At 32.7% G+C, this 20,523-nt stretch overlaps 4 protein-coding genes across 5 annotated transcripts; 2 read left to right on the top strand and 2 right to left on the bottom strand.

Annotated features, from left to right (window-relative positions):
• Window positions 1-2,467: 2,467 nt before the first annotated feature.
• Window positions 2,468-6,412, top strand: LOC107896357 (iron-sulfur assembly protein IscA-like 1, mitochondrial). Its single transcript, XM_041076685.1, is given in 8 exon segments — window positions 2,468-2,747; window positions 2,750-2,806; window positions 2,912-2,980; window positions 2,983-3,028; window positions 3,683-3,873; window positions 3,954-3,991; window positions 5,256-5,923; window positions 6,030-6,412. Coding segments are annotated over 5 exon segments (420 nt in total). The 5' UTR covers window positions 2,468-2,611; the 3' UTR covers window positions 3,795-3,873; window positions 3,954-3,991; window positions 5,256-5,923; window positions 6,030-6,412.
• LOC107895419 (protein ABSCISIC ACID-INSENSITIVE 5) lies at window positions 4,055-6,360 on the bottom strand. 2 transcript variants are annotated; one of them, XM_016820703.2, is made up of 4 exons: window positions 5,245-6,360; window positions 4,753-4,824; window positions 4,608-4,637; window positions 4,055-4,503 (listed from the first exon to the last, which is right to left on the bottom strand). In XM_016820703.2, exons 1-4 carry the CDS (start codon window positions 6,358-6,360, stop codon window positions 4,411-4,413), a joined length of 1,311 nt encoding a protein of 436 aa, XP_016676192.1. In that variant the 3' UTR covers window positions 4,055-4,410. The 2 variants fall into 2 exon arrangements, with proteins under 2 accessions (XP_016676192.1, XP_040932618.1); XM_041076684.1 differs by lacking the exon at window positions 4,608-4,637.
• Window positions 6,413-14,181: 7,769 nt separating the features above from the next.
• Window positions 14,182-15,228, top strand: LOC107896358 (germin-like protein subfamily 3 member 2). Its single transcript, XM_016821512.2, has one exon. The coding sequence runs from the start codon at window positions 14,368-14,370 to the stop codon at window positions 15,037-15,039; it is 672 nt and encodes a 223-aa protein (XP_016677001.1). The 5' UTR covers window positions 14,182-14,367; the 3' UTR covers window positions 15,040-15,228.
• Window positions 15,229-18,079: 2,851 nt separating this feature from the next.
• Window positions 18,080-19,517, bottom strand: LOC107895932 (protein SELF-PRUNING). Its single transcript, XM_016821127.2, has 4 exons — window positions 19,216-19,517; window positions 19,047-19,108; window positions 18,682-18,722; window positions 18,080-18,541 (listed from the first exon to the last, which is right to left on the bottom strand). The coding sequence occupies exons 1-4, from the start codon at window positions 19,411-19,413 to the stop codon at window positions 18,324-18,326; spliced, it is 519 nt and encodes a 172-aa protein (XP_016676616.1). The 5' UTR covers window positions 19,414-19,517; the 3' UTR covers window positions 18,080-18,323.
• Between the last annotated feature and the right edge of the window lie 1,006 nt (window positions 19,518-20,523).

Genomic DNA, 20,523 nt, shown 5'->3' with positions numbered 1-20,523 from the left:
TTCCTTCATCAGTATCATCCCTTAGCCATCTACTTACCACTTGCCCTCCCCTCCTTGGCGTTGCCCTTAGTGAAATATTCCATCCAAACTCCACTTGTTGATCACTTAGGATTAGTCGAATAGGAAAAAAATTCTCCCCATGCCTCAGCCACCCACATAAGAAACAAAACAATGGTAATTTTTCATACTGGAATAACACATATATGCATTGATTTCTCCCTGTACTTATCTTTTTCTTCCTTTTGAGTGGGCTCTTCACATCCAATAGAACACGTATCCACATGTATTTAGTCACCTTCTTTGTAATCAATGTTGCATCATACTCATAAAACATCCCAATAAAATTCCCCAGTTGTCGCACCATGCCTTCTGTAAAGAATCCCGGCGGTAAATTATGAACCTGCACCCAGAATACTGTGGTCCATAATGGGACCGCTGATGGAATCTCCCCCTTTTGTACTCTATGGAATATTATTAAATGTCAGTTGAAAAACCATGGCATGCCATCCACCACCCGTTTCAAATCAACTTCACTATAAAATCTAAAAAGAATTCGCCTATCCTTCATCTCTGTAATCGAAACCCCTTGTAAAGGATGCCACAAATCTGCCATCATATTTTTTAAAGATGGAAAATTAACAATACTTTCGGTAAGTACTGTTAACATTAATGGGAGACAACATTAATGGCAAACAATACAAAGTGGTGCAAGTTTAGCACCCTAAAGTTGACTTTGAAAAAGTGGCATGGGATAATTTTTTTTTTGGTCCTTGAGATAATGGGCTATTTATTGTTTGGTCCTTAAACCTCAACTATAAATAGGCCTTCTCAGTTCTCATTTCAATTTATCCCAACCAATCTTTCTCTCTTAGTTTTCTCTCTTCTCCCATTTGAGAATTCTTAAGGAATTCTATTTGTTTGTAATATTTTGGAGATAGTAAAGTTATCATCTGGTGTTAGTGCCCGAGGACGTAGGTATAATTTACCGAACCTCGTTAAAACTCTTGTGTTCTTTCTTGTCTTATTTTTCTTTCAATATTTGAGGGTATAATAGTAGTATTTAATTGTGCTATTAAATTACTATAGAAGGGATATTCTGTCTAAGGAAAGACTTGGTATTTAAGAGATCCATGCGATCCACCTCTCTTTCCTGGGAATTGAACTTTGTGTGATTTTTTAGTACAATAATTTACACGCTTCCGACCCTATTGGAACAACAAGTACCCTCCCTACCAGACATAACTCGTAGTTTAAGTCAGTAGAAACCGCATCTTCGTTCAATACCAAAGGCTCATCTTCCTCTTCCATAATCTGGAGATTTGCTAGATCTACCCCACCACGTTTACTTCAGCCATATTCTCCCCCAGATCCGAAACCTAATTTTTAATGTCGCTGAACCCTAGAAAATCCCTGAAAACTATATTCGTGACACAAGGCAGACAAACCCTAAAACATGCCACAGACTTAGATGATCTTTTTTAGGGATAATAAAAAAGTGTTTTAAAAAATATATTGAAAATATTGACTTTCAATTATTTAAATTTTTCAACAAACTATTAAATAAATGCCTAAATTGAGAAAAGCTTTTAAAGGGGCAAAATAAAAATGCACTGCGTGATTAATGGTATAATTTACTTAATTCCTTTTAATATTAAAAAAATGATAAATTTCAAAATTACATATTAATATTAATTTAATGTACAATTTGACATATAAATTTTAATTTGAGGCACACATGAATCTTTTATTAGTGTTCAAATATATATATAATGTTAATTCAATTATATACATATTTAAACAATAAATATTAATTTATTTTTATACATAAATATAATTATTTGTAAATACAATATATAAATATAAAATGATGCTATATGATATAATTTACAAATTAAATCAAATCAAATCAAAATTTTATCAAAATTATATGTAAATTTTTTTAAAGAGAAATTCATAAGACCATACAAGTTGGGGAAGAAAATAACAAAAGCTTAAACATCAATAGAGCATTATGGCACATTGACAACCGATTCTGTCACAACTCAAGCACAAAGTATTAGAAGTGATTGCAAGAACTTAATATAATAAGAAAATCAACCCTGGATAGTTCAAAGCGGTAGGCATAAATCAACGAAGAACTGACCAAACTAGAAGGAACGACGACAAAACCAACCCTAAAATTACTCACAAAAGTAAGACTACATGCATAAACAATACTAAAAGGCATACTACAAGAGGAGACAAAAACTTCTAAAAGTGAAGACATATTAAATAATGGAAAAACAAATAAAAAAAGTATAAACTTAATATGAGTCTAAACTGACTCATGAAATCATTTATTATTGTAAAATTCTCAAAATAGAAACAGACTAAAAAGTCAACGAAGAGCAAATTGAGCAAAAACAAAAAGAAGCAAAAGATTTGAAAAAAAAAATTCAGGGTTTTTTTAATTTATATATAAAGTTAAAAAAATCAAATTCCAGTATAACGTTTTATTTAAAAAAAATTAAGTATAGCATTACGAATTTGACCTTAGTTTTGAGATTTTTATGTTTCGTCCCCCTTTCCATCACTTTCGCAGGCCACCACATTGTTTAGAGACTACTTACTGATGGCTTCTCGATTATTCGCGACTGCCGCCGCAGAGAAAATCGAGCCGGCGGCGTTAAGGCGGCAAGCGCTGTCTTTGACCCAATCAGCTGCCCCTAGAATTCGTCACCTTCTTCAACAGCTCAATAGATTATTCCTTGATTGGGTGTTGAGGCTCGCGGCTGCAGCCGCTTATTCTACACCCTCAATTACGCCGGTTCGTCTCATATTCTTAGTGTTCCGACTTTTGTTTCTTTATATTACGAAATGCATTAATATTTTGGAAAATTATTTATTTTTATTTTACGGAATTGACTGAGAGATGAGAAAGGAAAATTCGATGAATTTGTTGAGGACAAGGGCGTGAAAATACCAATTGATCCTGAAGCTTTGTGCATATGATTGAAACCAAGATGGTTTTTGATGATGATAAACTGAGGTATTTCAAACTCCAATCTTCTCGGAGCTTTATTTTTGTTTTTTTCACATCATTTTTTGGTTCATCCGCTAGCTAAATATCGTAGCTTTGTACGGTTAATTAGCAGTGATTACCAGATTGAATAATTGCATTTAAAGCACTAACACTTGGCCTATTTCTGACTATTGTTATGGATACTGTTGTCCTGACAGTTCAACACATGCGAGAAGAACTTAAAAGATTGAAAATACCCCTACCCGGCATATGCGTGGGCATAATATTTCTGACTATTTTGACTGCATGGCTCATCCTGTCTGTCATCGTTTCTTTTGTGAGTAATAATTCATTCCTACGACGGCTACTTACTATAGCCATTCTACCCCCTCTCCATCCACCTCCACTGTGTAGCCTTCTTGCGGTTGCTCAGAGTGCTTTCATGGACATAGCTTCCTGTGGGAAGAAAATTATTTCTGTTAGCAGATTCCTTAACTGAATTTTGTAATTATCTGGGATGTTGCACGTAGCGAAGTTTTGCTCACTGCAATTCGCATGTCTATGCATCAATCTGAATGCAATCTGTTACAGAACAGGCTTTTGTACCTATTGTTGATTTTCTGCACCTTTTTGTTATGAAGGCCAGTGCGTTTTGATTTGTATTCAACCTTATTTTCACAGGTCTGAATTTGTTTTTATTAACCCAAACTCTAAAGGTCAGTGTGGTTACGGTAAATCTATCGTGACAACAGCTGGTGTTAGTGGTGAAGCTGCTAAACAGGGTGGTAGTTAATGATTCCAGGGAGCTCTTAAAGTTTCCCCTAACTGATTGTACGAGTATGGCTAGTGCATAGATTCACGTATTTCGCATGGTAGATGCCATCATTTTGTACATACCAGTTTGTTCTGTTTGTGTAATTGTTGTATTCATGGGGTTCTTTTTATATTGCAGCAATAACTAATATTCTTGGCCAAAATACAAACTTATAGGTATGTTCCATCAACTCCTTGGAAATGATAGCACTTGGCGTAGTTCAATGAACATATTTATAGTTACAACATTATAATTTATGTGGCTCATGCTATGATATGTTGCCTATGGTTCAGTCAATATCAAGTTGCAAAGCCAAGTAGTGGCATTTAGTTGTTGGGAATCTAGGATTCTATGATAAACTATTATGATTTCTGGGAATTGCCAAATACCACCTCCATTTAAGCCGTCGTCAAGGCTGTTTTGACTGAACAAATCGCTGATGTGCTATTTGATTATTCATAATGACTGCAGCCAATGTATTGTAAGATGAAAACTGTCTTAGGTGTCTGAATAGATATTTGTAAGAATTGAAACTCCAGGCCACGTGTTCTATTTTCTTGTTCCTTTGTATTCCTGGCAGTGACATATTTTTGCTTTACAATGGACAACTCAGACTTCTCATTATTCTTAGTCTTTCTCTAGCTTTCCGGGCTTTTGTTTGTGTTTTCGTTTTCCATTCCTCAAAGCACTGAAAAAAAAAAATTAGGAAGAAACGAAGCAAAGAGTAAATCATGTATAGAATTTTCTAACTAGTTGGGTGCATAGTATTGCCATTAACATGAATGCCTTTACCTGCTGCTTTCTTTTCCTCTCGAGTTCTGCCTGTTATGTTATTGATACAAGTAAAACGGGAGAAAAATTATTCGAATGATAGATGATAAAAGCTTCATGAAAATCATCAATTTTAATGAAAATAAATAAAACCAATGATGTTTACCAGAGCCTGCTTAAGGTGGGCATTTTCTTGTTTCAATTGATTCAATTCAGCTTCTAGCTCAACTGTGTATGCCTGTTAAAACCAAACCAACCTTGTAAGAAATGGGTACTTTTAGTCATATTTTAATTTCTCCAATAACCTGTTGCTGGTATAACAAAAACTTCGAAATTGTCAATTAAAACCATCAAGCATGTGTATTCTAATTCTTAAAATTGTCGGGTCCAGTTGGATAGAGAAAAGATGAAAGCAAAGAGTTGTATCCTACATTGTAGTATTCTAATTGCTTAGGTTTTCAAAGACTAAGAAGATTGAGGTCTAGTCAAGTTCATCCATGGCCGGGATACTTATGGAAGACACTTGTCGTTGTTTGTAACTGTTAGGCACTTAGGCCAAGGCACTAGTAAAATTGTGATAATGGGAAACCGGTTTCTGACACATATAACTGTATGCATTTACTTCAGCAAATAGTATAACTCTCAATTCAATATGTACCTGTTTTCTAGCTCTAGACCTTGCAGCTGACTCTCTGTTCTTAATCATCCTACGTTGCCTTCTCTCGACCACCTTCTCTATTGGACCATCGATGATCCTTTGCCTTCCTCGTACCGCAACCATCTCCATCCCGAATTGTGAAGCTGCATTATCAACTTGATTGGTACAAAGCCTTTCCGATGAGACTGGACTCACTGGAGCCACCCCTCCAATTGTCTTTCCCGGTCCATAGCCACCACCACCAGTTACCTTCCCATTATAAATAACCGTTGTTAGTGGTGGCGCAGCTGGCTGGTAGGCACCACCAGTCTTACCATCATTCAAACCTGGAGGCATTGTCTGGTATGCAGTCCCACTAAAGCCAACAGGCCTGGAAACAAAACCTGGACTAACTGTAGGGTTATTGCCCGTTTGATACAGCCCATATTGTGGTGGCTGATGATGCGGTGAAGGCAGTACCGATGGTGGTTGTGGTGGCATGCATTGTTCCCTTACTACCCCTGCTTTGATCAAGAAATCCTCCAAGGTCATCTCACCAAAAGTCGGCTGCCGCCGAGTACTGGCATTCTCATCAGCATTTTGTACGTTGCTATTGTTACTCTGCCCTTGTCCTTGCTGCCCTCTTTGTATCTCAGACCAAACTTCATCGACCGTCTTCCGGCACAGCGGTGCAGGAAGTGTAAGCGAGCCTTGCCTTGGCAGACTAGGCTGCTTAGCTATACCTTTACTGCTTGATGTTTCATTAAAAGACAAATGAACTTGATCGCTATCTTGTTTATTTGCAGAGTTGATTTGATGATTGGTGTTGTTATTGTTGGAGTTGATAGCCTGGTTTTCTTCAGCGTTCCAGATGCTGGTAAGGAACTCGTCCATGTTCATGGACCCAAAGTTCTTCCCGCCATCACACAGTGTATGCTGGAACTCATCAAGTGTTAGAGAATAAATTGAAGATTGCCTTCCAAGTTCTGAGAATGGGTGGTTCTTCTGTTGCTGATTTGCCCCCTGCAATGGTGACTCGACCTCGCCGATCTCAGACTCGGAGACCACCATTCTTTTTTCTTTGTGACTAAAACCTGTTAATTCAGACCGAACAAAGAGAACAAAGAAAGAGAGCATGAAAATATTGTTCTAAACACTGAAAAAAAAATCAGATACTACCACTTTCTTACAGCTAGGTCTTAAATTTAATCTTCATTAGTTCTTATATAACAAACCCTAAAGTTAAAATATTTCCTCTGTAATTTAGGATACTAATTATTCTTTTTCCATAATCCTAAGCATTCTTTTTGAAAAGAAAATATTAGCAATAGTATGTCCAAATCTTAATTTCATTTTATTTTGGCTGAACAAATCTCTAAATTTAATTCCAAGTTGTACTGGCGAGGAGAGAGTGGATTAATGAGAGCCGTACAACGAAGTGATTCAACCTCAAAAAGTGATGTGATTTAGTCAAAATGGTGGGCTACTTTCTTAAAGTCGAATATCGATATGGGTGGCGGAGAAGCAAATTAAATGCAAAAGAATCTTTCCGTTATGGGAAAGATTATGGATGCAGGCATCATTTAGTTTAGTACCACTGAATACTAATGGTATCACTTTCTATTATTGCCCTAATAACTGAACTAAAACTCGGTTGGACTCAATCCAACTTAATTGAACAAAGCAGCTTTAGTTAGACAAACAAATAACTTATATAATCAGACGGACGTACTTTCGATTCAACAATTTAATCTGATCTGATCTAAAAAAATAAAAAAATAAAAATTATCAAAGCTAGTTATGTAGCTAACTACTATACGCCCTCTACTCTAGTATATTATGGATCTATATTTACCTTTAATAATTTTCTTTGGTATATTTATATAATTAACCCATATGACATTTAGTTAAATGTAACATAAAACATTATTAACTACAACAGACATACATGGGATAGGCCATAGAACAAATTAGCTTCAAAAATTGAACTTCAATCAATATTAATAACACATATCTCCTTGAATTGTCTACGATTCTTGAAGACTTGAACCATGAAAACACAAAGAAAAAAGAACTATATGATAGATAAGTAAGTATGACATACCTGATTCCAACGAGGAAGAAGAAGATAATTTAGCTGAAAAAAAAAGGGTTTAGTTTGGGAAGCTCTATGAAACCAACACTAAGTTGCTTTATACATATGTGTGTGTGTAATAAGACGAGGAATGATGAGTTGCAGATGTGGGTATATAAGAAGAAGATGAAAGCATTTGTTTGTATGAAGGGAGGTGGGGGTATATAAGTTTCCCGTGGGAGAGGAGTGGGGCCCAATGAAAGAGCAGCAAAGGCTATAAAGTCAATTCTAAATCAACCCTAACGCAGGCAGGAAGTTGAGAATAAAAACTGGGTGTCCCGAAATAGTAGTAGATGGGCGGCTGAGGCTTGTTCTGATCGACACGTTTTGCCCATGTGGCTGCCTCTGCCTTGCTTTGCTGCTCTGAGCTCAACGCGTGTGCTGTTTGGCCTTCTCTGCTCATCAACAAGACCCCATTCATCTTACCTATGCCAATTGCTAATTTAAGCTTCCACTCTCATAATGCGTGCATGGTAAATGAAAGCCCTACCATGCATTATTATGTAGTATTCATTTCAAGCTGAACAAGTAGTACTACAAGTAAAAGCAACAAATAGGCCTTTATAATTTCTCTCTTCAAGCATCAGCATATAATGTAATTCCTTCGTTTTACAAGGGTTGAAATCTGCGTTTCTACTAATTTTGAAAAATGAGTTTATTTGTCGCTACTATGGGGTGCTAAATCAATTTTATTTATTTATTATTATTGGAAATATTTCGAGGACTGATCCCACATAAAGTTGAGGTGGTGGGAATCAACTCAAGTGATTTTAAGGAACCCTGTTTTTTCTTTTCTTTTTTTTTTCCTTTGGTTTTCATTCATCAAAGAAAACATTTAATTTTGGCTTCAAATTCTTGATTTTATTGAAACGAGAGTATGTAGACTTTTTAAATTAAATTGATTTTTAGAGCTAAATTAAGCAAAATTGAGTTTCATGTAAAATTTTGGGATTGACTCTTGAATTTTAGGATTACATTGAATTTTCATTTTATGATTGAATTCAAAGTTATCAAAATGGGAGTTTAGTTGTTGTAATTGAACAATGTTGGATGAAATTCCGAATGGGGCGGTGGATATTTGGATATCCCGTATGGAATTAATTTTTAAATAGAATCCGTTTTCAGAAATGAATTTTTCTTAAAATTATGTCTTGCGGTGGCCCAACTAGGAAGACTATTAGGATCTTGAAAAATTCGTAAGCTTCAAAGAGCCCGTTTGAAAAAGGCCAGGGTGTGAATTTGATCTGCACACTGAAGGTCTAGTTTGGTCTAAGTCCCAGTGAGACCCGATTGCAGCCCCAAGTCCAAGTCGCTCAAATTAGTGAGTCTACTTTATTAAAGTTAGGGTTTAGTTTCACTTTATGCCTTTTTGTTTTTCCATCGCAAAAATTAGATTAGGGTTTTGATTTTCTTTTGCATTGTTGGTAATCTTATGTTTTATTTGGTTCTACGTAATGGCATAGATATTAGGGTTGGTTCGGTGTGCTACAGTAGAGCATGAATTTGGCTCATCGAATTTCCAAAATCATTCAGTAGAGGAAGTGCTGAATGGCTATTCCTACCTCCCCATCGAATAACATCCCTTTCAGGCTCTGAAAATACTCTGTCAATTCAACATAAAACAAAACAAAGCTACACTGAAATGATTCAACAAGCAACAAAGTAAAATGCAAAACAATTAAAAAAACAACACTGGAATGATTCAGCAGGCCAACAATGTAAAAGAGAGAATGAAAGCATGGGTTTGTAGGTTTTGATTAGGCAATGAGGAAAAGAAAGAAGGGAGAGAATCATTGCAGTCGAACGAGGGAAGATAACGAGATATAGGTGAAAGCTTCAAAATGTTTTTTGTAGATCTACGACGTTAGCAGACAATAGGAAAATCGATAAGAGGAGTTGAAATAATTCGAACTTGAAATTTTGAGAAAGAAAAGACGCCAGCCAGCAACGCACGATGGTCGATGTGGGGGGTTTTTGGAAAAAAAGAGGATGAATTTTAGAGAGAGAGAGAGAGTGAAAATGAAATAAAAAGAATAAAATTATATAGTACAAATATTAAATACATTAATATTTTATTAAAATTTCATATAAGTATTGAAAAATGAAAACAATATTTTTAAATTATTAATAGGATAATCTATATATAAAAATAGTCACTTTTGTTTGCCTCATGCTACATTTTAATTATTTATGTTTGAAATATTACGTTTTAGTCACTTATATTATTATTTTGTTACGAAGTGATCACTCTACCGTTAAGTTCCGTTATCTCTCTAACGATAATCCTACGTGGCAGTCTAACTAGATCTTAAGTGCCAACTTAGATTTCTAAATGGGATGAAAATAGATTTTTAATTAAAAATTTTAATTAATTAAAATTTTTAAACCTAAACCTTAACTAAAAAAACTGTTAATATTCTCTTTTTAATTTTTTTTCATCTTTTCTTTTTTTCAATGGTTTTTTTTCTCATTTGACTGAAAAAACTATTATTAAGATCAAAATAGTTGAAATCAAATTGAGTGCTTCATAAAGATGGATTCAATGGAAGGTTCAGGTATGTCTTCTTTATATTCCTCTATCTCTTTTATTCAGTATTGAAAAACAAAATATTAGATTTTTTATTGTTTAATGAAAACCCTAAATTAAAACTCTTGATATTTTCTTGTACTTTTTGAAATTGTTTGTAAACATGTATTTTATTTTGAGTCAATAGACATCCCATAAAATGCAACCAGAAACATGTTTCATTCAAGCTAATTTTAAAATTTTCAGAAAAGGGTCGTTACTTTCACTGTTCTTGTTCCTAATTATTATATTTTCTAGTTTTTTTACAGCTCTTGAATAATTGGTTTCTCAATCAATTTTTTTATGATCTGAATCAACTTGTATGTTCACAATCTCTTTGTGGGTATTCCATATTATTCTTTCTTATTGCTGATTTCAACTATTTTGATCTTAATAATAATTTTTCCAATCAAATGAAAAAAAACCCATTGAAAAAAATAAAAGACAGAAGAAAAATTAAAAAGAGGAGATGAACAGTTTTTTAAGTTAAGGTTTAGGTTTGAAAATTTTAATTAATTAAAATTTTTAATTAAAAATTTATTTTCATCCCATTTAGAAATCTAAGTTGTCACCTAAAATCTAGTTGGACTAGTTGGACTGCCACCTACGATTACCGTTAGAGAGATAACAGAGCTTAACGGTAGAGTGATCACTTTGTAACAAAATAATAATATAAGTGATTAAAACGTAACATTTTAAACATAAGTGACTAAAATGTAACCTGAGGCAAACAAAAGTGACTATTTTTGTAGATTACCCATTATTAATATTATTATATTATATTTTGGTGGTTATAATAATTTTTTTATTTTTTAGTAAATATAATATCTTTTAGAAATAGTAATAATGTATTTTAAAAATTTGAGTTCGTGACGTCAGCCCAAGACTTTTAAAAACTCTACATTTTGGTTCTAATTTGGTCTTAAGTCATACTCAGGTTAGCAAAAGAGCTTTCGTAAAATCATGTTTGAATAAAAAATGATTATGTGACATGTTGCGAATGTGTTTAATGTTTATTTATACATTTAAACAATTGAGAAGTGCATGATTGCACATAATTTCTCTAACAACGATTGTAGCATCCAGTGACTCAAACTCGACGGTCGAGTCGGGCAAGGCGTATTACAATCCTTATTATAATTGGAGTCTAACCATGACAAAAACATGAACAGATAAAATTTGAATTAAGATTCTTGCATGTTTGTATTCTGGAGACCCAGTTTGTGATCTATTACTATTTTGGGACACTTAGAATAAAAATTCGATCCGTGCTCGTCCAATAACCTTGTCACAATTGCGTTACGTCATAGAATATCATTTATCTCTTTGGGGTAAATCCGTCAAACCAGTATGATCCTATTTTATCTCATGGTAACCATTACACCTTTCTTCATTAAAAGTCAATTACTATCAAATAGTAATTAAATCATTCATCACAAAGACAAATGACTTGTGACTATGTTTACTTTTCATCTATCATGTAATGTCAATGAGAGGTTATCATTTACCTATGTCTTGAGCTAAGAATTCTACTATTGTGAATAATGTTACATACTAGAGGAGTCGTATACCCTATGCACCAGCTTTTGGACGTGTCTTATCTATTTGAACTTAGACTTTTACTTACATCAAAGTATACGAGTCACACATACAAATCCATCATCAACGTAATACTGCTTAGTAGTAGTTAAATATTAGATAACCAGTAAGCTAATATTTTCTTTTATTTTTCTTTGTATGCAAAAACCATTTAGGACAATATACAAAGGGTATTAATGTAATTCATTAATAATTTTATTAAATCAATCTGTTAAAAAATACAAGTATACGAACAAATGTACTACAATTAGGGCGCTAAATCCAACATCATACACTTGAAAAATTTTATTATTCAATTAATATTTCTTAAAGAAAAGGAAACATATATCTCATAGATAATACAATAGTGTATATTATCCTTAGGGATAATAAACAATTTTTTTTACTTGATAATGGATGAACCAATATTTGGTGGTACAAAATTAATTTAAGGCTCCATAAGAGCTTATACATTGTTTTTCGAAGATAATTAATGCACAATGTTCTAGTTAGTCTCAAATACATTATTATGTTTTAAAAGGATATATATTTTAACGGATATCATATTGAAATTGTAGATGAGAAGATGATTAATTAAATTTATTATATTGGGTAAAATTTTGTGTTGAAAAACTATCACATTTTCGTCTACTTGGTATAATGTATATATTAATTTGGCTAAATCATATGAGATAATAGAAGTTTACATTAATATTGTTAAATCATGTGCATAGTAAATCAGAAGTTTAGTGGTTCAAATATACTAATTAGTTGACATGATAGACTAGATTATTTTAATTAATATTGATGCAATAAATAAAAATTTACATGTATATTTATTAAACAACCTGACACCTTAAACAATATATTTTTCAAACTTGACACCTTAGGTAACTATCCAAGCACCATCTTTGCTGGCAATATGCATAGCTTTCAGGTTACCAACCGTTTTGCCTAATCGAATTGTCATATCTTGTTGAAACCATCCAAGCAGTAAATCATATATGTGAACCCATGCCTGCACCATTTTTAAAACACAATTTCTTGGTCTCAAGTGACCATCATAATTTGCGAGAGTTAACAGGTGGTTGTCAAAAATCCATGGACTTTCCTCTAAAACCTTTCTCTAGTACACACCTTTGTTTAAGAATTGGAAAAATAAACGTATTTGTTTCCAACGGAAAGATTTTAACAAACTCTGACAATTTCTAAACCCTTGAAAAAGTTGTAGTTAATGCATCTGGGTTGATGGATGGTACCATCCTGTGTTTGAATTTATTCTTTGCATTGTTGCATTCAAATTAACTCCTCTTCCTCCGCTTCATGCTATTCCTTTGTGAAGCAAATTTCATGTAATTCATCGTCCATGCTGATTGACTTCTAACGCTAGTATTTACCGTACTAACGCTAATACACTACCAGCATTGATGCTCCAAACGATGGTCTGAGACTGCCTAACCCCACAAAGAACGGGCAACTTTCTCATTCAACTGTATATATAATTATGTTGTATGGAAAAATGTTAAAGTTGTATTCACTAAATATATATATATTTCTTGGTAGCTTATAAATCGGGAGGGGATTATATTAATAGGATTTGAATTCTAGTCATTGGGATGCCAAGCAAAAACTTTAACCCCGACTCTCTCGTAAAGTTAGTGTTTTCATATTATTTTTTGTACCATAATAATTTTCAAGGTAATATATTTATGTAAGCTTTTTAATAATATTTTGGTATATTTGTATATTCATATTATATCTATTTTATTTTTTGTGTTTCTTTTATATTTTAAATTATTAAATGTTGGGCTTAAAATATTACAAATTAAATACAAAAAAAAGAGGTCCATTCTCCTAAATAAAGAATTTTGAATCACACAAATATAAAAACATTAAATAATATATCTTTTTTAAAATAATGATGACGTCTTATTTTTATCATAATTATTTTCAAGGCAATGTAATTATATAAACTTTCAATATTTTATTAATAATACTTATTTTATTTTTTTGTGTTCTTTCGTAATTTAATTTACATTATTGAGTTTTTTTAGGGATAAATTATTGAATGTTGGATTAAAATATTACAAATTAAATAAAAGGAAGCTTGTGATTCTCCCAAATAAAGAATTTTGAATGCAAAAAATTAAAATATAAATCCAAATTCAAGTATCTAAATAATAAAATCTATGAAATAATATTTCGTAGTTATTTATCTTGTCATCCAAGCATATAAAAACTGAAAATAGGATAGTTTGAAAAGATTTTAGATAAATATCCAAGGCCAAAAGTGAGTAGAAGGAGGGAAAAAAACACTTTTCCTTTATTTTCCACCAACTCTTACACGCCACTGAATTTAAGAAATATCATCATATAAAACAACAAAGTGGAATTAATCATGACAAATTTTACGTTCCTTCACATTCAAGCAAAGGATGGCTTCAATTTTCCTGGTTTTTAATTTTTTTTCCCGAATTTACAACAAAATCATATTCAACTTTGATTAGATTGGCTCGACACTTGTAAATTGACCTTCCCACGCGGACGACATCAAGAATATGCAATCATCATTGCGATTATCCATTACCGAAATCTTCATCATTTTCTTCAAATTTAAAAATATGACTTCCTTTTTTTAATTTTGTTTATATAATGAAAATATACCAGTGATAATAATGCAGGCCTCTACCTAAATAGTACACACTTCCTGATATTCTGCTTTCGAAACTGTTGATTATTGCTTTTGTAATCATGTTTAGAGCGTATTTAGCTTTAAAGCAAGTTTTATGCTTCATTTGCTTCTATATATACCGATCTGAACATCCTCTAGGAGTTAAGAGATTTGATTTATTAGTAGGGAAAAAATATGGTAGAAAAATCATGGGTTTTGATTGTACTAGTGGTATTTATCATGCATGGGGATGAAAGTTTAGCCTCGGACCCTGATCCGATTCAGGATTTCTGCATTCCAAATCCCAAATTTGGATATATAAAAACAGCTCATCTCAGCATTCTACCCTGCAAAAACTCGTCGGAGGCCACCACCGATGATTTCGTCTTCTCGGGGTTAAAATCCAGTGGAAACTTCACAGACACAGGCCTGGCAACCTTCCCAGTGAATCCCACAATCTTTCCAGGGATCAACACACTAGGGATATCATTTGTGCGAGCCGACTTGAAAGTTGGTGGGATAAATCCACCCCATTTTCACCCCAGAGCCACTGAGATTGCCTACGTGGTGCAAGGAAGTGTTTATTCAGGCTTTGTTGATTCAAACAACCGAGTTTTCTCCAGGGTGATTGAGCAAGGAGAAGTTATGGTGTTTCCAAAAGGTCTGCTTCACTTTCAGATGAATGTGGGTGAGAAGCCTTCTACAATATTTGCATGTCTTAATAGCCAAAACCCAGGACTTCAAAAGATTCCATCTGCCATTTTTGGGTCTGGTATCAACGAGGAGCTTTTGGAGAAGGCTTTTGGCCTCAATCATAAGCAGATTGGGACCATGAGAAGAAGATTTGATCCTAAAACAGTGAACTAAACATTTTACTTGTCTTGGAAAATATGAAAGAGTAAGTTACAAAAATTTGGATGAAAGGTTAATTATGTTTTCTGTTTATGTTACAGTTTCTGTTCCTTAATTTTCAATGTATTGCCAATAGCTTGGTTCCTATTTTTGTAGTAATTTTGGAAGACAGATACATGAAGGAAAGTCCATGTTTTAGTTTTCCATCCGTTCTCCTTTTTTTCCCTTTGACCAAACAATGCCGTATTTACATAACAATTTAATTACTGACCTGGTAAAACATTGGTTCTACGAGATTAATGTTAGTAAAGGGGTAGTGCAGTCTGGATGAGGAATTGTAATGTTGGAATCCTAGTATCAGCTGGCCTTGCTGCCTTACTACTTGCCAAAGAATAAAGTTCAATACTAAGAAAAAGAGAGAATCAATTCACACTGCAACAAATTAATCAACATTGAAAATGTTCCATATCAATTGAACAGATGCACTGCGACTGGTTAATTATATATATTGTTGCTATTGAATTAATACTTATATATCTATACTTCTACTGTCAAGTACTATTATTTCTACTGTGATTTTTTTTTTACAAAGCATCTTATATTATTATAAAAGTATTTTTTTATTTTATATTTTATAAATTAAAAAATATTATAACATTGTTGACTGAATCTTAGTTCGATTTACTTGGATATTGTTGTCAATACAGGAAGATATAGGTTCGAGCACGCTAAAACGCATTATTCTCCTATTTATAAGTTGGAGATAAATTATGCCTAATTCTAAGCATTATGTCAAATAAGAAGTACTTGAACTTACGTAATTTTACACTGAATATAATATAATATAATCCTAATCCAATTTTATAACTGTATTTTTTATTTGTCACGAATATTTCGTAATCTAGTATAAATAAATTTATTCAAATTTAAAGATGTAGGAAGAAAATTTCTTTGCCCCTCATTGTGGCCACTTGTTACTTTTTGACACGTGTTCTTTTTCTCTTTGCGTTAACAGCTTTTCATTTTTTATCACATAGCATCTATTTCAGGTGAGTTTCTGCCTGATTTATTCAGTAATTTTAATAATTTTTAACATCAATTCATCATATAGTACTTTAATTGGAATCACAACATATTGATTAATGTAAACAGGCATTAATTTGAGCGTGCTTAAATATACCATCTTCCTAGAGAAAGGATATAAATATTAATTCTAAACATTACATAAAATAATTGAAATGTGTAATTACGTAATATTAAGCCTTATATTTTTTTAAGGAAGTATTAAGCCTTATAATTACTATTATATTATCACAGACCCACCATTGCAAAAAAAATGCACGTAACAAATGTTGAAAAATATATAATAATTAAATAAGATTTGATTAAAATGATAAAGCTGTAAATGAATATTATAATATTTTAGATTTAAATATAATTGTAAATAAGTATATTTTTAGATTTTATATAAAATGATAGAAAATATTTTGATCACTTTCCTATTAGTTAGGTATTGTTAGAGTAGTTTAGTAGTCTGTTAGAGTAATTAGTTAGTTTTGTTTCAGTATGTTTGTATCAGTTTAGTTCTGCTAACTGAGTTGGTTGTTTAGGATGAGTCGTTAATAACAGCCTCATCATGAGCTAACAGTCTCCTCTTGTATAAACTGAGTTGGGTTCCTTTTGGAGGTATTACAGCTAAAACCAATAAAATAAGTAGACCCGTTTTCTCTAAATAATTTTTCTCTTCATGTTGTGTTTGTGAGTGTCCAAAAGATGATGAGATTGGTCAAACTTCATCACCATAGATGACTGATTGGAAGTGTTGACCTGGCTTTTTTTATTAATTTAATAATAAATTTAGTTCGTTAATATTTATCTAAATATAAAATATTCAATACATTTAGAATAAAACTTTATAATCAAATAAACTCCTCATTGATTTTCATTTTTTGTCAACCATAAGCCTTACCACGCTTAGAAACTCATAGGTACAAGTTCATTCAGTGCTTGCAAAAAACTGGAAAGGTCTGGTTCACGGTCTTCAAAAGAATTTCACTCCATTTCCAGTGTTTCCAGAGAGCTAGTGGCATTTTCTCCACAGCAGCTCCTTGGCCTGACTCATCGTTGCCTCCTGCAGAATCATTCTCAATCTCATTCTCCTTTGTGCTCGGAACCTCTTTGAAAATCCCATAACTTGAAGCTTCTGCGTTGTAACTGCCGCTCAACGGATAGACTGAGACCGGATTTGTTTGAAAATTAATGGGGTTTTGAGGGAGGTCTAGGCGGTAACATCTTCAATCTGGTCCAAGTATTTGAGAGAATCTTGTCCTTGTGGAGTTAACAGGCTCTGAAGGTTACTGTAAACTCGTGGTTAGTAATAATAAATTTAACCTTTAATATTTATAAAATTTGTTATTTTATTTACTCATCAAATATAAGTTAAAATGATAGAAAAAAATAGAATTAGAACTAAATTGATAAATTTTATAAACTTTGAGAGTTAAATTTATTAAATATTTTATATTTAGAATCATATTGATAGAATGTATAAACATTTAAAGATTATTTAATTAGACTAATAAAATGCTCATACCAGCTTCTCATCAGTCATTTTACAACGACTAAGGGAGAGTAATACAAATATTGATTCCAAAAAATTTAGTGATTAATTTAAAAAAATTAATAATTTGGTGATCAAAATAAAATAAAGATAATAATTTTATAACTATTTTTATATTTTATTCATTTATTTATATATTATATAAATATAATTATTTGTATATATGATATGTAAAATGATTGTATATTATTAATTATTTTATTAATTAAATGAAATGAAATTTTGATATATGAAGTTATACAAAATCATAATTTCTATAATAAGGTGATATACAGTTTGAAGATTTATCCCTATTATTTTCTCATGGTACTTTGTCAAATAGTGAGTTGCATGGGTGATTTTGTGCCACGTTGTAATTCCAATGATTCCGCAGTTTGAAAAATAAGTACTACTCCTCGTTTACACTAGTGAATAGTAATAATTCATACAGATAAATAATTCAAAAGTTGCACTTTTTCAGATTTAAGTACTGAAAAACATTTCAGCTTCAACTTCAACAATTCTTAATTGAAATCAAACCAATGGCAGAGTTTGGAGGAGGATGGATCTCTGCACAAAGTTTTATTTTTAATAGAGAACAAGCCTATATACATATATATCTTTATACTGAATAGAAAAACCACACAAATATTAGTTGATCAAGACCACCCCATCACAGATATACTTTTGTGCAGGTTAATCAACGTCTTCTTGCAGCTGTTTCTCTTTGAGCATTGAAATACACAGCAGCAACAGGAAGGCCAAGATCGTTCTCAGAAGCGAAACGTCGAGTGTTGAAGTTATCCCTTGAACAAGGTGACTTGATTATCTGTCGACGTTTCTGCTTGAAAAGAACGAACACAAACCTGTGGATCCCTATATTTGGCTTTGGGTTTTCATAGCTCACCACTTCCCTTCCTGTTTGATTTAAAAAAACAAACCCCCAGAAACCATAAAAAAAAAAAGAAAATAAAAAGTAAGAAGAGAAGAGAAGATCAGTGTTTCTTGTATCTTCTTAAATTGTTCAACAGTAAATCTAATTACACAGTAAACCCTACCGAATGTGGCATCTGTGGTGCCAGGGATGTCTGTCACAATCCTGTAAAACGGTCAGATGTCAAAAGAAACTGTCAGGCTATTATTTTATCTTGCTGTCTGTATGTAGCTCTTTTTTTCCCCATTGGTAAGAGCTCTCGAGTCAAATGCATGCAGACTACTTGATTATTGCAGATGATTCATAATAAAGACATGACATCATTATAAGTATACGGTTTTGTTATCTTAAATTTTTAATATGATTAATTAATACATAAAGCTTTGCTTTTCAAGATCATTCAGTGAGTGTAGTATGAGTGTGTGATGAAACCAAAATTGTGTAGGGTTTTGATAAGTTTTACTGTTCACATATTATTGAGAGCTGTACCAGTGAAGGTGCTCCCTTAAGTAAGGATCACTAGGTCCAGGAACATCCGGGTCCGTCATGACCTGCAAAGCAACATAAACACCAGCTCGATTTAAACAGTGAAAGACCTAGGTGGAGCACAACTTGTTAAAAATGACATCATAAGAAGAAGGGTTTTAAATTTAATTACCAGAGTGAAGAAAGTTCTCATGTCACCTCCTACAACCTCTACCCTAGGTTTGGTGACAACAGTTGATGGATAAAACTCATGCCCATTGAAGACTTGCTTGTTGTTGAAAGTGACCGACATTTTAATACTTGGGATGAAAGAATCCATAACATCTCCTATGACTCTCCCAACCATGAGAGGCTCTACTTCCCTTGCCATTTGAGGAGTTCTGAATTAAAGACAGAGAATCAAGGGATATATATATCTTATATGCTCGATTGGAGTTCCTTGCTGGAGGACGAGAACAAGCAGAAGCTCTTTATATAGCGTATGGAACTCCTATGGAAACACTGTATGCTCTCTAGATCTAAGCTATAAATAAAACTAGGCTATAAAGGATTGGAGTATATATCTTCTTCTCTCTCTCTCTTTAGTCTCTTGTAAACTCCTTTGGTGACAAATGAATCAGAAAGATTAGTACCTTTGTACATATTCCATTCAATCATACGAGTTAGAATTGCTTAGAATTGCATGCCTATTTCTCAGCTAGGGGACCCTCGAATCGGTTCTTCATTGGCTGCTTTGCTAAGGTCAAAAATGAATTATAAACGAAGTGGGTCCAAAAATAAGCAAAAAAAATTTATTGGTTTAGTGACAATCGACTTACAAAGCATTTATATTTAAGTTATGTGTAATTGAGATTCAAATTTTGTATATCATTTTCTTTTCTTTTCTTTTTTTTACAATAATGCATGAATGTTAACAATGCCTGATAAAGGAAACTCCAACTTTTTCATTTAAGGCAAATGAGAAAAGATACTTAGAAATTATTAATTGGTTTATGAATTCATAGAACTTTCCCAAAATTACAGTTGCAAACAACTTTTTACCATTTTAAGAGAGATTCTTTTAGAAGAGAAAGCATAAAGGTTTAGGGCACTGAGTGGGTAGTGCACCTGGGTCATTTCAATGTTAAATAATATTAACAAATTCAGTGGAATTCCAAATTCCCTTGGTGTAAATTAAAGTTGGTGGTTTCCCATAGCTAGTCAAATTTTATTTTTATTATTAGAGCCTGCCCTTATCTCACTCAAGGGACGGGTTATTTTTACATTTAATTTTTTTTTCGGAAACAGCCCTTGATGATTACTTATTAACCCAACCCTTAAGAGATTTACAATTTTTCCTCCTTTCTTGTCCTGTGTTCTCCAACCTTTTCTACTCATTTAATTCATGCGTGTATAGTTTAGTACTTAAGCTTTTAAATGATGAATTTTTAATGAAATTGTGATGTCATATACATTCTAGAAACTTTAATACAGTGTATAT

Source organism: Gossypium hirsutum, chromosome A09 (genome assembly GCF_007990345.1).
Source record: "Gossypium hirsutum isolate 1008001.06 chromosome A09, Gossypium_hirsutum_v2.1, whole genome shotgun sequence".
Taxonomy (NCBI): Eukaryota; Viridiplantae; Streptophyta; class Magnoliopsida; order Malvales; family Malvaceae; genus Gossypium; species Gossypium hirsutum.
The sequence above is the reverse complement of the archived record's forward strand: the minus strand, read 5'-3'. Positions and strand labels throughout refer to the sequence as shown.